The sequence below is a fragment of the Dermacentor albipictus genome, chromosome 1, assembly GCF_038994185.2.
Source record: "Dermacentor albipictus isolate Rhodes 1998 colony chromosome 1, USDA_Dalb.pri_finalv2, whole genome shotgun sequence".
Classification (NCBI taxonomy): Eukaryota; Metazoa; Arthropoda; class Arachnida; order Ixodida; family Ixodidae; genus Dermacentor; species Dermacentor albipictus.
In genome coordinates, this window is record NC_091821.1 from 212,890,965 (window position 1) to 212,910,179 (window position 19,215).

The window sequence follows — 19,215 nt, forward strand, 5'->3', positions numbered from 1 at the left end:
CGGTGTAAAGAAACGAGCTACACTCTCCACATCAGAGGCTCAAGCCCACTGCGTCGACCAGCCTCTGCAAGTCACACGCATCTCCTGCGTTCCGGGACATTGGGGCCAAAGATCCATGACACGATAACGTCATGAGATACGTCTGTTTTTATTCTCTCTCTCTCTCTTTCTTTCTCGCTGCACGGCACATTCCCAGAGGCGGGTTTGCGCTCTCTGCGTTTCGCGGAAATCCCTGGACTGATGTTGTTCACTTTGCTCCTGGCAGTTGCACGCTGCTGGCGTGACCATTGATATAGTGGGCAAGAGCAGTGACGTCGTCCGTGCTGGTGCGGACACTGACTGCTCTGAGAATGGAGCGCGGCGTCTTGATTGAAAGGTTGAAATTAAGCTGCTATGACGGAGCACGTCGGTGTACTAGTTTGCAGAGATGATCGTCAAGTCGTTATCTACGCACCGGGTTTAATAATTGCCGATCTTCAAACCTAGTTAGGAGCCCTTAGAGGAGGCAATATCGTCGCCTAAAGCTGTATTTCTCGTGGCTTTATGTCTCGAAGGTATGGCGCAACTAAGTGCTTGTGCCTCCTCGTTCCAGATGACAGACTTCCCAAGCAATTGAAGGCTACGGTCGACTCTAAAGTAAGTACCATTTCCTTAATGCCACATGGTGCATACATGTGTTCTTAGAAGCATATAGGTACAGGCATATAACGCAAATGCAAATTAAGCCAATAAACTCGTTGGAAAAATGAACTGTTTTGCATACTTAACTGCGGAGGAGGGTCACGTTTCTGCTCAACGTTATACTCCTAATAAATCAACAAGAAAATGAAAGTGGTAGAAAATACAATTTAGCCGCCGCTGGGAGTTGAACACACTGCCTGTATTTAACTCTTATTTGTAAATTAGTATTAAAGAAACTGAATTTCTCCTGTCTTTTTATTAGCTTCATTGTTTGTTGGCTTCACGCGCTTGTTCCTAAAAATTGAGCCCCTTGGTTTTCCTTATTCTATCTGTGAAAACGCAGTTCACCCTGTTCTAATGCATTACTTGAAGAGATGAATATTACGTCACACATTGGCAATGTCAAGGTAAATAATAAAAATGACTCAATAATGACCATTTTTCAATTTTATCGCTTTATAACATATTTTCAAATAGCGAAATTGGAGCAGGGCCGCAATGAAGCTGCGTCTGCTTGAGCAGAAGTCCTCAGACTCGCCCTTGTTGCAATATAGCTCTGCTAAAAAATTATGCCTCGGCGTTGCAGCTAACATTGTCCGGAACTGTTAACGTGAGGCTTTTGGAAAACTGGTAACTGGAAGGCCAATCTACTTTGTAATTTCATTTCACTGGCTCACCTAAGCCAGCGTTCGTGTACCGGCTTCAGCGCAAACAGGAAAGAGTAGGCACGCTCAAATGCAGCGCGTTGTTTGCCCACAAGAGGGCCTGGAAATCAATGGAATGCTAACATCATACGCAGCGCAACACCATTGCCACTTTTCCAATCGGAAAAGCGTGATCTTTTAAATCCATAAGCGGTGCAACGATCCTATCAGTGGCTCAGTAACAGTATCAGTAGCAGGGATACAGAACCCCCCCCCTCTGTTATACGCCACCGGTCTTATAGTCAGCTCGGTGTCTTCGAGACCGAATTTCCGACCTCGCTAATTGGTGGCCAACGCCAGTGCGCTACTCACGTCTTCTATAACCCCTGTTTCCCCTGCATCTGATCCTTCTCGGAGAGTAGTTCAGGCGTCGCGGTGCCTGCAGGCTGCTAAGAAACCGCCAGCGGCGCTTCGGTGTCGAACATGGTATTCCACTCTCACTGTGCAGACGCCCTATACGCTAGACGCCAGGGTTAACTGGCTTGGCCTAGGGTGCCAATAACTGATAGGCTTACGCGGAACATACCTGCTTCTTCGATTAACGCAGGTTGAAGGGACGCGAAGTCCTTAGTGCACTGAAAAACGGTTCGGTCTCCCGCCGTCAGTCTTTTTATGAGCATTACGGAGCAGCTGGCATTGATGCAATTGAAGCGTATGCTTTCCCGGAGCTACTCCTAAACCTGTAGGATTATCCGTTGCGCAGATGCCTTTGAGTGTTTGCGAAAGGCACCAGGTGCCGCTCACTTCTGTCAAAAGCTTCGACGCTGCCTCGCAAAAAGCGAACAATAATATAATAATATATACAGGAATTGTTTAACCATAATAACACAACAAGGGCTTACTCAGTGAAATCACCAATGTGGACGCAATTATTTCAGAATAAGAAAGCGTATTTTTAAAGTTTGACAAACTACTTATTGGTTTGGTAAGCACGGATAGCTCATCCGAAATTTGTCCAGGGGCACTTATGTCGCTGCGCGCAAGCGCGGTGGCCGAGACAATATTCCAGAGCGTTCCAGTTTTCTACGGAACTTAATTTTACCGACTGCAACTATCATAAAAAAATATATTGGATATTTGTCAATACGCTATACAACGCCTTCACTTAAGGTTCTGGGTATATATCGCTATAATGAATTGTAGCTAATTATTATCTGTTAGTTGGTCAGCTAGGCTCGTTGTCAAATAATTAGTAAAAAAACTGGTTAAAGAAGAAAAAACAATATTGAGTTGGTTGCGTTCGTGTATGGTGCATGTGCTTTTTTACAACTTGGCACGAGTTAGGAGAAAGACTATTTATAGGGTGATGGTTAATCCGGGGTGTTTGCATATACGACGACGGCGGAAATTCATCTGCAGTGTCAATATAGTTGCTATCGCAGTAAAATGTCCTTAATCTCAATTTCGCTGGAACGTGATTCGTTCATCAGAACGATTTACTGCCGGCATGACCCACGTATAGTTCTTAGGCTGAACCGAGGTTGCTCTGTTAAAGGCCACATAAAGTAAGAGTTAATAATAATAATAATAATAATAATAATAATAATAATAATAATAATAATAATAATAATAATAATAATAATAATAATAATGTATGTGAACCAATTTAATTGCTGCCTTCAAATTAAGCGTAAATAATTTTAAACTAACGCATCAAATGACAAAGTATTACAATGACCTATTATCTTATTGACTATAATTGATAAAGTGATCAATTCTTTATATTATTAAACTGTTATTATTACTGCTCCCTTGCTTGTATTCTTCTTTCTTTTTTTTCTCGGTCTTAATTTACAACAGCGATTCTTAGCTAACATTTTGCTATGGTCGCAATACCTATCGTCCGCAAAAAAGCATATCTGTCATCGTCAGCTCTTAAGAGGAAGCTTTAGCTCGGGGCCTCCTATCTAAACGCAATCGACCCGCCGTGGTGGCTTAGCGACCATGGTATTGCGCTATTAAGCGCGAGGTCGCGGGGTCAAATCCCGGCCGCGGCGGCCGCATTTTGATGGGGCCGAAATACAAGAACGCGCGTGTCCCGTGCATTGGGGGGCACTTTAATAAACATCCCATGGTAGTAAAAATTAATCCGGTGTTCTTCACTACGGGCATGCCTCATGATCAAATCGTGGTTTTGGCTCGTAAAAAACCCAGAATTAAATACATTTCAAATAAATGGGAAAGGAGACATCATTTTTCTCGGCAACCACAGCTCAAAATTTGATGATGCTTGTTGCTTTCAAAAGAAAAAGGTAAAAATGTAGTTACCATTTCTAGCGAATTTTTTTTATTTAAGCCGTCAATATTTTTATAAAAATTGTTGAAAATCGCAAATTTTCAGAAAATGAAACTATGAAGCTTAGAACTCTGTAACTCGGCAATGAAAAACGATGTCACAATTATGACCGTTGTATCTACCAGTACATCTAAAGCGGAAAAATTTATGTATTAAATATGGCTCTCATTTAGACCATTAATATGTGAGTAGGACTTTTGCAAAACCCTCGCAAACGATGTAACCAAATTACGTAAGACGTAAATTACTAAATAAATTTTGTCCGCTTTGTATTCTCTAACCGATGCAGTTTACAGAACTGCGATGTCTGTTTTTAGTGCAGAACTACAAATTTCTAAACTTCGTGCTTCCATTTTTCTCAAGCTTACAAATTTTCGAATGATGCTTTTAAAAAACTCGGGCCCTAAATGAAAATTCCGCTTGAAACAGTCACTAGAATTTTACATTGTCTATCAAATGCAACAAATGTCATTAAAATTAGCCTAATTGTTATCGCAGAAAAGAGTTTCTGCGTTTTCCATGTGTTTGAATAGGCGGCATCGGAGTTGGACCCGAGCAGATGTCAGAAGTACTGAGACTAAACACACACGTGCAGCGATGGCTCCGTCCTGCGATGCAGCTCTACCGTTCGCAGCTGTCATCATCCCAATAAAAGTCACCACTTTCATTTTGCAAACAGCTCACTTGACAACGTCGACGGCAGCAAAACTTGCAGCGTTTCTCGTCACACTACACTTTATTAATGACGAACTGGCATACAAATGGTAGATTTTCCGCGAGTGGAAGGCGGCACTGCATTGTTTATTGTCAGCCTTGCGGCGTCGTCTGCGTGAACGGCTGGTGTTTGAAATTGCAAAGACCATGCACCACCTGACTGAGAATGGACACCGAGTCATTTTGCATTGGCTACCAAGTCACTGTGGTATCGTAGGCAATGAACGTGCCAATCAAGCTGCCCGTTAAGCCCATACAGAAGAGCGCCACCTATCTATCCCGCTTTCTAGGGCACGCACTTCGAAGATACTCCGCATGCTCCCATGCCAATACACCACCTCTGAATGGAATGAACCTTTTTCATGCATGCCCGGTTATATTCCCTGGATCCTACCTTAAGCCTTTGACTTCCACCAAGAATTTCCCGAAGGGACGCAACCCTTTTGTGTAGGCTATGGTCGGCCGTAGCGTTTACCAATGCTTACACGTTCCGCATAGGGATGGCCGACACCACAACCTGTGGTCTCTGTGGCGACGAGGAACGGATACGTCATGTTCTGTGCCAGTTCCTGCACTACAGTGTGCAGAGACAGTCGCTTTCAGTCGTGCTCAACCAGTTGGAAGATCAACCTCTGTCGTCCAACTGTAGTGTGATTGGCCGCTCGAGGTACGTTGCGTGTATTCGTGGGCTTCTTTCACGCTCGTAGTAACACTTTTACGTAGCACGTATTGAGCTACAGAAAATTGTATCGGGAGCTTTCATTTCGCTCTACAATTTTCTCATTGACACTTTTCATATAATTATAATAATTGAGAAGCTGGTTAATTCAGTAAGACTAATGATCTAATTAGACGGAATTGAGAAGACAATCTGAGTATCTCCAAGCGACGGCAAACAACATTACCTTGGTTCTGTCCACCTACGTGGCATTTGCCTATTTTTAATGTTTGACTCAAGCTACGTGGGACACTCTGTATATGCTTCCATGTATATTCTCTGAGAATGAAAGTCGATGAGTATAGTCGCTTGTATCACGCAAGGAATAGTGTTCTAAATATGGCTGCGTTAGCTTGAGTGCTTCAGCAAGGTATTGTGGTGGCAAGAATGGAATGGCTATTCCGGATAGTTTGCACGTTGACTAAAAGTGCTTGAGCGCGGGGAAACGCGAGGACCAAAGAAAGAGAGAGAGAGAGAGAAACCTTTAATGAAAGGCAGAGCTTTAGCCAGCGTACAGACACGCCTGACATGCTAGCCTGCGAAGGGAATTGTGGAGGGAAAGAGAGGAGAGAGGCGCAATGAAAGGAATAAGTAAAAAAAAAAAGGGCCCTGAGTTTTCCAACTCATGGGCAACGGCGTGCTATGGTAAAGTCCTTCGTTGTATGCACCGTCCCACAATGAGGTGGCAGAATTCGCTGCGTGAAAGGTACATGAGGGTGACAGAGTAGAACTGAAGCTTGTCGAGTTTACCAATCTTTTCTAAGTATGTGAATAAAAAAGTTCATCGCACGCCTCTGTTGCGTGAGGCAGGCTAGAGGGCCTAAAGCACAGTCAAGTGACAAAGGTCTCTGTGTAAGCGAATGCATGCAATATTCATAGAACACCCGCTCGTAGCCATACGCTCACCACTCAAACAGGATATGATCCACGGTTTCAATTGAGCCACAGTTGTTGCAGTGTGGACTTGTCACTTGACCGAAGCGGTACCGTAAGCCGTTTCCATAGGCGGTGTTCAGGCTAAGACGATTATATAGAGTTTCCAAATGGCGAGGAATGTTGGATGGGGGTCTGGATCTGAGATTTAGGTAGATTTGGTGAAGGAAAGGGTAATGCTGGGTCGGCAAGCTCCACAGGCGGTCCTTTTCTTCAGAAGCAAATCTTTTAGCTAGTTGGGAAGCATCAGATCTAGTGAAATAAATCCGCTTATAGTTTTGGTGTTGAAGACCTTTGCGTGCCGCTTCATCTGCTTTTTCATTGGCCAGAATACCACAATCAGCAGGTATCCACTGAAATTTGATACAGTGGCCTGATGCAATGGCCAAATGATGTAAGTACACAATGTCGAAATTGCGTAACGCGAGGACCAAAGAAGGCACACTGGACGCACAGGCGCTTGTGCGTCCAGTGTGCCTTCATTGGCTTCATGTTTGCCTGCGCTCAATTACCTTTAGGTAAGATGCACCAACAAGCACACATCGCCGCCCAACTAAAGGGCAAGGTGGCAGACTGAAACTTCTCTGAGGAAACACTCACACGTGTATGAGAAGGAAGTTAAGCGTACGAACGCTGACAGGAAAACAAGATTCATCTCAGAAGGCACCTAATGCGAACCTCGAAATGTGTACCTAACACGAATTTCACGTCCAAGTATATTTAAATACTATCCAGTGCTTCCGCAGCAGCTAGCTGGCATGGCTGCCCACAACATGATCTTGAACACACCAAAGAAACTATAATATTGGTAATAATATAGATACTGTAGATATCAGTGAATCATTAAATCTACGGCATCCGGTTAGCCAGCATAATGCACAAGTTTCGTGTCATTGAACCTCAGAAGCACAATAGGTATATTTCTTCCTGATCTACACTTGATCATGTCAATGAATAATTAAGCTTTCGTTGATTTTTTTTTTTGCAGGACACGTACGTCGATCGTAGTTACTGTACTTTATAATTCTGTGCACGATTTTCAATGTCTTTACACATAAACTTTGACGCAAAACCTAGCAGCGGTTCCAATTTCACCGCTAGCGTCGGCATCCCTCATGGTGTCGATCTCTCTCTGAGTTTCTGCCTTTTGCTGCATGCCAGGCGCTTTAGCGTTGTGCTTCCGTACACGTTGGAAGAGAAGCAAGCTGCTTATTGAATGAATTATATTCCTCCAAACAGCGTCCCGTTCGAAGTAATTCATTTGGACTTCGCGGAGCTCAAAAAGAAGGGGGAAGGAGTCAAGCGAACGCACGCTTTCTTGTTCTCTATAGATGAGCGCACAAGGACGATTGCGGCTAAAGCTGTCAAATAAGACGCAAACAGCGTACTAGATCTACGCAAGGCTCAATGTTTTAAACGCACAAAGGCGCTCGTCTGACGCAACGGGCCGGCTTTCCGGAGTGCCAAATTATCGATGTGGGCACAGAACACGGCGTAATCATCAAGTACTCTTCTCCATACCACCCGGCAGCAAACGGCCTAGCGGAACGTGCCATACGAGACGTCACACAGTATCTGAAGATGTATCCAGACTTTGCCGGTGGCTGGAAGTGCTGTCTCGAGGCCGATGTGAAACATCACAACAGATCGCACACCACTGTATTACAGCTATAACCTGAAACCCGCTGAAATCAATTACTCTATACCACAGAAAAAGAAGCTCTGGTCGTCTTAAAAGCTGTGCAATACTTTCATACTTACCTGGAACGTGCAAAATTCATACTTTTCACTGACAATCAAGCACTGGCTAAACTTCTGAGCATGGCCCAGCCAAAAGGCCGCATTGCTAGAGGGGCGAACTAACCGCAACAATTTGATTTCGTGATTTCGCACCGTCCTGGTCCCTTCAAGGGGAGTATGGTAGCGCGATTCAAAGACGGGACAAGAGAAGACACAAAGGGACACACACAGCGCTAACTTCCAACACTGTTTATTGTCGAAAACCAGGTCGTACTTATACACTCAAAGAACATGAGTCACATCCACGTGAACAGATTAACAATCATAGCGATACATTTTTGTGATACGTTAGGCCATGCGCAGAAATTTCAGTTCTTTTTCAGAGAGAGCCAATGATGGTTTGCTAATACATGTATCTCCTAGGGCATCAATCTGCTCGGCTTCTATTATAGTTCTAGTGAGTTCGCACTTGTTTCTACCGGTAATGGTTGTTGATTCGAAGATAAGGGAGCAGTTATGTTGCTTACAATGAAGGGAGAGAAAGCCATCTGATACAAGTTTGTCGACTTTATTTTTGTGTTCGCGCAGTCTATCGTTTATGCATCTGCCCGACTGTCCGACGTAATACTTCCCACACGATAAGGGTATACGATATACAATTGAAGTCTTACATTCTCTGAACTTCTTCCTGTGTTTAACTTGGCAGCTAGGGGCACTTTCTTTCTTTTCTGGTCTTGTTTTCCTGCACAGGCTGATTAGTTTGTTGGGTTCAGAAAAAACCACATCAGTGTTTCCTCGGCGAGCAATTTTCTTTAGGTTGTGCGACAACCGGTGGATATACGGTATCACTGTTGGTCTTTTTTTCTCTCGGTTCCTATCTCTTTCTGCTCGTTCAGCAGTCCCTGATTGCTGCACTTGCCGAAGTATTCCCTCTGCAACTGATGTCAGTACATGATTTGGATAACCTGCTTCATGCAGCCGCATGGCTTGTTGTGTGAAGGCTTCGTCAGTGCAATGATGGCATGATTTAGTAAGTGCGTTAGTGAAACACATTTTTGCAATTCCTCTTTTTACCAGTTTAGAATGGGCTGAATGATATGACAACAACGGTTTATTTGTCCGGGGACTGTAACACCAGCAAGTTAGTTCATCACCGAAGGTAAATTTAATATCCAGAAATTTGATCTTTCGTTCTATAGGCACTTCGAATGTTACTTCTAGAGGACAAAGGCACTCGCGTATACTATCACTAATAGCTGAACACTCTGTGTCAAAGTTGTCTTGCTGAACATTCACAAACACCAAAAAAATCATCAACAAATCGAAATATTTTAACACCTTTTGTATCATTGATGCGTGAGCACAGGTCTCTGTCTAGCTTGGCTAAGTACAGGTTGCTTAAAACAGGCGCTAAGCAGGATCCTATACAGATCCCTTGTTTTTGAAGGTACGCAATGTCATTTCTTTGCACAAATGTTGACTTCATGTACAAGTCTCAAAGTTCTAAAAAATATTCAACGGTTGTGCCCGCCTTCGTGCTAAATCTTACTGCCCCAAATTCATCTATACATGATTGAACACAACTTAACAATTCATTCTGCGGCAAAGAATAATACAGGTCCTTAACATCTGCTGAGAAGGCCTTTAGTCCCGCGTTACAGTTGGCCTCTACAAAGGCTATCACTTCCTCGGAATTTCTCGTGATGAACGGATCCTTAATCTCGAGCAGGTTAAGCTTGTCTAATAAATAGACTGCAATACATTTCTGCCATGTGCCTTTCTCCGATACTATTACTCTGAACGGGACATATTTTTTGTGAGTTTTCGCGCTAAAAAACACATCTAGACTGTCATTCTTGCTTTTTCTTATTGATTTCAATAGTTTATCTAGGTTCATGTCCCGGCACATCGCTACAGCTCTGCTCTTGACTTTCGCCAGTGAAATTTCCTTGTGTTCATTGAACACGGCTGCTAGTGCTTCATTAGCTTTTTCGTTGTAGCTACCATGTGACAATAATACAAAGCCTCCTTCTTTATCAGCAGGTAGGACAGACAGTGCATTTTTAACTAGGTACGTAACAACGTGTTTCACTGGTAACTTGGAACTTTGAAGCTTACATTTGTTCAGGACGTCCACGCCTTCAGAGTTCATCCTCACGCCTTCGTCTTCTGGTGCACGTCTGGAGATCTGCCGTACGAGAGAAAGTAGCTCCGGTTTCGTGCTCTTTGCTTCCATGGCGAACTTAGGACCTCGTTCTAGGACTTGACGCACCTCTTCTGGCAGGGCAACTCCTTCGGGAATGTGGACCTTGCTGCTTGTGCGGTTCGATGGAACGTGCCGCTCTTTAGAAGCTTCTATCCGGAGCTGCCTCAGTTGATGTTGCCAAAGGTATTCCGTGACTTGTTGTGTCAGAGCGGAGTACTTGCAAACTTGGTTATTCGCCACACTAGGTTCATAGGTGCAGCGCAGTTGTGCGCTGCACCCAACAAACTAATCAGCCTGTGCAGGAAAACAAGACCAGAAAAGAAAGAAAGTGCCCCTAGCTTCCAAGTTAAACACAGGAAGAAGTTCAGAGAATGTAATAATAATAATAATAATAATAATTGGGGTTTTACGTGCCAAAACCACTTTCTGATTATGAGGCACGCCGTAGTGGAGGACTCCGGAAATTTTGACCACCTGGGGTTCTTTAACGTGCACCTAAATCTAAGCACACGGGTGTTTTCGCATTTCGCCCCCATCGAAATGCGGCCGCCGTGGCCGGGATTCGATCCCGCGACCTCGTGCTCAGCAGCCGAACACCATAGCCACTGAGCAACCACGGCGGGCTAAGAGAATGTAAGACTTCAATTGTATATCGTATACCCTTATCGTGTGGGAAGTATTACGTCGGACAGTCGGGCAGATGCATAAACGATAGACTGCGCGAACACAAAAATAAAGTCGACAAACTTGTATCAGATGGCTTTCTCTCCCTTCATTGTAAGCAACATAACTGCTCCCCTATCTTCGAATCAACAACCATTACCGGTAGAAACAAGTGCGAACTCACTAGAACTATAATAGAAGCCGAGCAGATTGATGCCCTAGGAGATACATGTATTAGCAAACCATCATTGGCTCTCTCTGAAAAAGAACTGAAATTTCTGCGCATGGCCTAACGTATCACAAAAATGTATCGCTATGATTGTTAATCTGTTCACGTGGATGTGACTCATGTTCTTTGAGTGTATAAGTACGACCTGGTTTTCGACAATAAACAGTGTTGGAAGTTAGCGCTGTGTGTGTCCCTTTGTGTCTTCTCTTGTCCCGTCTTTGAATCGCGCTACCATACTCCCCTTGAAGATGCATTACCAACAAGCCCACATTGCAACCCTCGTGTCCTGGTCCCCTCCTCACTGACGCTGACGCACTATCAAGATTACTTGTGCACGAATCAAGCAATAATCCAGAGACAATCAATCATATTACGCTGCGGGAAGGTACAGAAGAGCTCCAGTTTATCATTGCAAAGTATCACGTGCCACCAAATGTGGTTCCAAGGATTCTTCATCTGTACCGCGACACTCCTGGATCGGGCGGACATGATCGCTTCTGGCGCATTTATAAGAAATTGCTCATGAGATTCACATGGCCAGGCATGAAAAACTACATCAGCCATTACATCCGCCCATGGCGCCATGCCAGAAAGAAGTGCCAAGAGCTCACTGGTGCTCTGGGCATTTCGCTGTTATGCATTTTTCTTACATTTTTGCCATTTTCGTGAGAGTCATTTCATCAAGGATGTGCAAGAAGGTGTTCCCACGACCACCTGAACAAGGTCAGTCGTCTACTTCGTCGCTCATTTTGTGACGACGTGCCTTTGGAAGCTTGGACCAGCTTGATTCCTGGGAGAGCTCAAGGCCAGAAGCCATGGACTCTGACAGCGAGTACACCATAGCCATGGGCCGCCGTAGGAAGAAGATACACCGTATGTCGACTGAGACGACTTCATCGAATCAGATTGAGCAGGAATCCTTCATGGTTTTTTACGTGCCGCCCTCACCGTCACACAACATGAACTCCCTCAGTAGTGTTAGGATCGGCCTGCAGGGGTACTGCTCTGCAAAGCTATTTCAGCCCGCTGCACCTGCTTCGATCGACCCGCGGTGCTGGCGCCCTTCGGAGAACCAGCGAGGACGACAGCGCTAATCCACCATGCGCCTCGTTCGGAGAATCAGTGACGACAGCAGGGCGGGCCACGTTTGGCACCCAACGTATTGTTGGTTGATTTGCCGGGTCGTCATGGTCTCTTTGCAGCAAGAAGAGCTTTCCCTAACAAAAGGGGGCTTTGCGGTACGGCGGCCCCAGGATTCGTCACAATCTGCTGACACTCGTGGCGACTACAGGAGAAAGGCAGCTCTGGAATTTAGAGGCGCAAAACAATGGGCAACCGGCAGCCGCGATGCGGGGGTCAGCTCGGGGAACCGACGCGCCTTTCAAGACTCAAGATAATGGACAACCGGCAGGTCAACTTCGATGACTGGTCGAATGGTTCCCTCACCTAGGGAACTGGGGACCAGTGGAGTGTTTATAAGCAGCTGTTGTCGGCTGCTAGTGTGTGCTCGTCAAGGTGCTAGAATGTGCTCGTGATCGTACTCGTGAGCAGTGTGGTCGTGCATCGAGAAGCACTGTGTTTGCAACTTCGTGCTCGCATGTTGTAAGCTTCGTCTTGAGTACTCCATTTGGGAGCCACGCTAGACTGTCGAATGTACCTCTTGCTTAAAATGTAACTACTGTAAATAAACCCTGTACGCCTAGTTCCTCCCAAGTTCCTCTCTACGACCTACAACCCTTACAAATGGTGGCAGCGGCGAGATCGTCCGACAACTCCTACAGTAGGCAGTTTCTAACCGAATATTTTGAAAGTCTGGCCCCTGGGCAAAGCAATGAAATCAGGATCAACGCTCGCAAGTACATCCTGACAATCGATGTAAAAAATTCCACTATACTGGAGATGTTAAATACCATTCCACAGTTAAGCGCAATCTCCGTCCGCTCCTTTATCACTTACGGAAAGGACACAACCACTGAAGTGATTTCCGACGTGGAGCTTGAAATCAAGCATGCGGACTTCAATAGTTTTTTTAGGTCATCGGTGCGCATTCTTGAGATTCACTACTTGGGACACTCCCGATGTGTCAAGTTAATATTTGTTTCTTCGACATTACCAGCGTCTGTCAAAGTGGGCTACGTGATACACCGTGTACGACCATTCGTTCCGAGGCCTGTTCAGTGCCGGAAATGTCTCAAGATAGGACACGTGAACGTTGTTTGTAGAAGCAAAGCCACTTGCTCGCGTTGCGGCGGAGAGCATAATACCACCGACTGTGATGCGTCTTCATTTAAATGGCCCAACTGTACTGGCTCTCACGAAGCGACTTCGAAGGAATGCCCGAAGATGAAAAAAGAAGTTCGTATTTTTAGAAAAATGGCAAGAGATCAATCTTCACGTAAGGAGGCTGCTGAATCTGATCGCCAAAGTGACCAACGCTCACGAAAGAAGCGGCACAAAGCCACTTCAGAAGAAGTACATAGGGGGGCACAGGCGCCACGACCACCTCTGCCTGTGCGCGCATCGAGGACGGTAACGGCGCCTACTGCTAATTCAAGGTCGATGACAGCACGCGGAAAACATTCACTTCCAACGGCTGATACAGACACGGAATGGCCTTTGCTACCCTGTATAGGCCCACAGCCATGTCAGTGGGCACTAGTGGTCCTCTGCGCCATGAAGCCAAGAATTATAGGACCAATGAAACCGGTGACACTACGGGCAAGCAAGGAGACGGACACAATGAAAAGGAGAGTGCACAGAAAATGCTGAAGCACCTGGTAGAGTCAATGCGCGTGATTCTCGGTGGTCTGCAGAATTCGGCCGCTAAAAGTGCCCTGCAGGTTCTCGCCGTGCTGGAGCCGCTTATCGCAGCTCTTTACATGCTATAAAGCTTTTCTGTGGCGCTTGTGCTGATCACGCAGGGGAGACCCACACACCAGCTTCGTTCTAGCGCCTTTATCTTTAAGTTCACTTGAATTAGTGACCACAGACTTCATGCCGAACCTGCTAGTTGCTTCATGAATGATATTTCTGAATGTTTATCATCAGAATGTTGAACTTGTTTCACCGTTGCGCATCCCTCTTTCTTTGTCATCATCATCCCTCATCACACCTTTATGTCCCCGTTCCCCCTCCCCCTGTGCAGAGTATCAGGCTAGAGCGCGTTAGCTCCGGCCGACCTCTCTGACTTCTTTCAAATAAATTATCTTTTTTTTCCTCCAAACAGCGGGTTATTTAAATAAAGGAAAATGGTCGAGAGGGTGGTTGGAGAGGGGCTGACTTGGGGATAAGCGCATCGGAGGTTTGTCCAACGCGCTTGGGGAATCAACGCCGAGGCTTACAAGTAACTACAGTGGGTGACTTTTGTCCCGGCGCGATTGGTGGCAATATGAAAGTTGAGCCTGAGGGCGGGTAAAACTCGTTCCGCACCCAAAACTTCTGGAGGGTGGAAGGCGGAGAGATTGCTCCTAGCCCTGTACCAGAACCTGATGAAATGGAAGCCTCGTCAGCTTAGCGAGCGCGATATCTGAGACTGCAGAGCAATTCCCTCGACCGCGATGGCGGGGCTCTGAGACAAAGCAGGGCGCTTCCATTTCGGTAATGGCATGATTCAAGTTGCCCCTTGCTATCCTCAGCTATTTTCATTTCATTCTTTTCTTTTTTTTTTTTTTCTTCTTAAGAAGAGAAGGATAAGGGGTCGGTAAAGAGCGCCGCTAGCCTTGCCGTATTCTCCAGTTTCCAGCTTCAAGAGATTCCGCCGTACGGTCCACTTCTCGGACTCGTTGAGGCGAGTCAAAATCTTCTGGCAACATTTCACTTCCTTATGCTCGTTTTGCCGAGGTTCTCCGCCATCGCCCTCTCATGTTCTGCTTTTTTTTTTCTCTTTCCCTCCTCTTGTTTCCTGTATCGGCACCGGTTTAGGGCGAGAAATATCTTCTTTTTTTTTTCCGCTCGCTTTGTTTGCCACGTGGCGACTGTTCGCTGCGAATCAAACCTTCCGGTGCGTATCACGGTGTGCAGTCGCTGCGCCCCGTGCCTGAAAAGCGTACGCGGATACACGGTGAGCGGAGCAGCCTGAGCTGCTCGTGAACTAGGCAGACGCGAGCGAGAGCATTCGCCACACTGGTGCCGCAAGAACTTAAACAAAAAAAAAGAAGAAAAAGAAGAAGATAGAGGGGAGGAGGAAGGGAGATTGTGGAAGCCATGGGCGAGATGAATGCGGGAGCAGAAACAAAGAAAAGAAGGGTGGGAGCGGGCGGAATTAACGGGAAACGCGTCACGAAAGCCGAGGCTGGCTATTTTCGGGTTCACGCTGTTTTCGCTGCCTTGACATGGCTCGGCTATTCAGTTGGCGTCATTTGCCGCCCGTTACTTTTCTCTCTTTTTTTTTCTTTGTTCACTGTCGATGTCGATGACAGGGCTTTCGCAAGTGATTGTATTATTCCGTAGACCTAACACGCTGGAGGGTTGGGCTCCTTTGTTTGTCTTTGTTCTCTAGCAGCCATAATTTAGAAAACTCCTAACTTTCCCTAAAGTTGTGTTTAAGAAGCGTGGTCGAGACGTTTCTCACAGAAACTTTCGCGTTTATGCGTAGTTGCAATACAGAAAAAAGAAAGAACATGTACAAAGCTAGGATTTTCGCGTCTGTTGGCATTGAACGAAAATGTCTCAGCTTAGTATATAGCCGGCCTCCCCGTCATAGACGTTCGAAATAAGCATCGAGACGCCGGATGCTGTCTTTTATTTCTTACTTCCTCAACCCTTCCACTAGAGTACATAAGTGCTTTCTGTGACAGCTGCTTCAGTGAACAACGTATTTATTGACGGCTTAGATAAGTTTTCCTTGCCGAGATTTATTTCTCATCGCATCCGTTTCAGCCTTGTTAAAAACTAGAGGTTTGCAGGCGAGGGAAACTACCAGAGAGAGAAAGAAAGAAAGGAGAAATGCAGAGAAGTTAACCAGAAGGGAAAATCCCGTGTCTATGCTTCCAGTCTATTTTTCTGTCACTTTCTTATATTCCTACGTTCCCCTACTCTGTTTCCCAGTGTAGGGTAGTGAAACTACAATGCAGGCTGTTGGAGTGACGAGAACCCAAATGAGCCGCCGCGGTGTCTTTACGGATGTGGCATCGCGCTGCTAAGGTTGCGGGTGTGACTCCCGGCCGCGGCGGTCGCATTTTGATGGGAGCGAGAAGCGAAAACGCCCGTGTACCATGCATTGGGTGCACGTTAAAGAACCCCAAGTGGTCAAAATTAATCCGGAGTTCACCACTACGGCGTGCCTTATAACGATAGCGTGGGATCGGCCGGTAAACCCGCAGAATTAATTTACTTCAAGAACGCGAATTGTACTGTACAAGGCGCCTGTTTACAAAACATGATGTATAAGCCTTAGTGTTTTGAATGCGAGCAACGCGTAAGTAATAAAAAAAAATAAGGTAAGCAACTGATATTGAAATTCACTGTCTTCAGCCTTTGTTTTACGAGCTCTTCGGTTTGCGTTGTTGGTTAACAACACTTCGGTCTACAGGAGAGAAATGGAGGAAGAAAGATGGTGTAATGACAGAAAAAAACAGGAAGGTTACCTAGTGTATTTATTGCCTGGATTCCAAGGAGAACACAGGGGAAATTACTTGTACTTAATAATTGAACCAAAGAAATGATGAATTAATGGAATCGAAAGTGGATGAAAAACAACTTGCTGCAGGTGGGGAACGATCCCACGTTTTCACATTAGACGTGCGACGCTCTACCAATTGAGCTACCGCGACGCCGTTCTCCCATCCACTTTCTGGGGTATTCATGCGTTACTACTAGAACTAACCTTAATATATATATATATATATATATATATATATATATATATATATATATATATATATATATATATATATATATATATATATATATTTCTCACTTTTCATTATCTGTTTTCTTTGTTCTGCCCCACCCCCTCCCCTAGTTTCTTCATTTATTTACGTTTTCTTTTCTGTCATCTTGTATTCATTGCTGCAGGCGCCTTGTGCGAGTATATAGACGCCGCAACACTTCCTTCCAAGAGAATACGTCTAACCTGCGGGACAACGAGACGGCGTGTTTTCCTTCGATGCCGTTCGGCGGGGCATCCTGCATTTCTCTCCGAGATGCGTCCGCGCACGGATTAATCATCGGCTGCCGGAACGTCAGGCGCGGTTCTCTGCGGCTCCCGTGGCACGACGGCCAACAGTGGCCCGGAGTGCGGGGGGGGGGGGGGGGGGAGTAGGCGTCCTGGGGTGGTGAGCGCCGGGCGATGGTGGGGTATACGTGCTTCTGCTGCTATCAGCGCCACTCGGATCGATTAGCGGTGGAGCGGGAACTTAAGATGAGCCCGCGGGAATTCTCCTGGCTTTTCCTTTCGCCCGGTCGTCCTGCGCGGGCGTTCGCTCCCGGGTGAAAACAATGGCATCTGTAGACGAGTTTACTCTTCCGTGAAGACGGCGCTCGCTGAAAAGCACGCTACACCGAGCCTCCGTCCCACGGGGAGCCTGTTTTCCAATCGCTGCATTTTGTTCCCCGGGATGTTTGTACTTTCCCGCCGTCTGGTGTAGACAAAATAAAACGTGACGCCGGAAGAGCAAGCAGGGCGTGAGCCTCACTGTTCCTGGCCGTCTTTCTCGGCTTTCCCCTCTTTCTATCTTCCTTTCTGTTTTGACTCTTCTTTTATAGTATTCGCTCCTTTTCGACCTCGGTACAAGATGTCGTGTCATTCATCTTGTTTTTTTCTTTCGTTTTTCTTCGCTCCGAGAGCTCGCATATCTCTTCGATGTCGTGTGTGCTTAGGAGCAGAGACGTTTAAGGCGAGTGTGAAACGGTGCATACAAAGAAATTCACGTTTACGCATGGAGGGCTGCTACATCGCTCGAGTATTTGCCAGCAATTTTTGACCTTTTTTTCTATTCTTGGATGAAGAAACATTCATGTTTTCTCTTATGCAACATCAATCGCGTGTTGTAAACTTTTCATCTAGTTGAAAAAGAAATGAAACATTTGTACATTGAACCCTGAGCGTCACCTAAATTGTTGTTACGTGCTGGTGAGGGACGCATGTCGGTTTACTATAATTAAATGTGCGAAAAAGTGTTGAATTATTCCCTCGCATCACATTGTTTTTTTACCTTATTCTTGATACTTGTACTGTTCTTCATATTGTTTTTCCATCCCTTGTGGCAGAACAGCTGTCACTGCAAGGCATATCGTTAAGTACGTTGAAAAATATAGCTTCAGCATAACACTTCTAAACCGGACTTATGAAAGAATTGAAAGCGATCGACTGACTTGAACAGGATTTTAGTTCAGCTATACACAGCCCCGCCGTTGCAGCGGTGCGCCTGCTATCGCTCCCCTTGTGCACAGTCCTCTATTTTGCAGAGTAAGAAAGAGCCAGTTTACATAAGGCATACATTACGTCGACTACGGTACGTCACTGTGCTTTGTCAAGATCGATGTCCAATCGAAGCATGAAGAGAAAAATATCACCGACGCTTGCGATACTCTCTAATGCGAAATTTGAGCGTAGCTCTGCACGTTTTCATTTCGTGATGTATTGGCTGGCGCCGACAACCAGTCTGGCGCGGCACGTGCCAAACGGAGTAAAGTGTGGCGCGTCTGCCTCGCTAATTGGGAGACCGCGAGAGGCAGCGCCTGGGTGACGCGTGGGTGCGATTCACGGCCGCCGCCGCAGAGAGACCTCCGCTCATGCAGCGCTTTGTTTCCATAGAGACAACGTGCGCTGCTGTGGTGCCCTATCGTAGCCATTGTCGCCGCACCGCCCGTCTTACGCGGAACTACTCTTCTCACGCCTTCGTTCCACCAACGATGAGAGCGGCCTTTCGTCGCGGGGGAGTCGTGCCAGCAGTGTCAGCGGCGACAACACTAAATGCAGTGTCACATCGAGCCTCACTCATAGACGCTCGCTATCGCCGCTTGCAGGAGGAGTAATCTCCGTCACACACGCTGGTGCCGCGGACTGACCTCAACACCTGATGCCGCGGATCAGCGTAGCCCTCCTCACTTCACCGTACCCCCTCTCCGCCCCCCCCCCCATGCCTCGGAAGCGCAGATGAGATCGCCCACGCGGCTGCGGATGCCTAGGCCGCCGGCAACTATGCGCATGCGCAGGCCGTCTCCAATCCGCTCCTCCTCCGCTTTCCGCCTCATGGTTCCGCTGCGCCCACCTCCTGCGCTATCTCCTTTCTTTCATCTCCCGCAGCCTCTCCGCGTTCGCTTTCATGCTTAGCGGCGCTCGTTCGCTCGGTTACGCCGACACTCGCCACAGGAACGGCGCTAAAGAGC

The 19,215-nt window shown here is 46.3% G+C and overlaps 1 protein-coding gene across 11 annotated transcripts in view; it reads left to right on the forward strand.

The window, feature by feature from the left end:
* LOC135915994 (protein O-mannosyl-transferase Tmtc3-like) overlaps nt 1–19,215 on the forward strand; it is a 953,411-nt gene that overhangs the window by 785,718 nt on the left and 148,478 nt on the right. For all 11 annotated transcript variants that reach the window (XM_065449184.2, XM_065449185.2, XM_070530822.1 and 8 more), the window contains one exon: nt 593–636. In XM_065449184.2, coding sequence (XP_065305256.1) covers nt 593–636 — 44 coding nt within the window. The remainder of the gene's footprint in view (nt 1–592; nt 637–19,215) is intronic.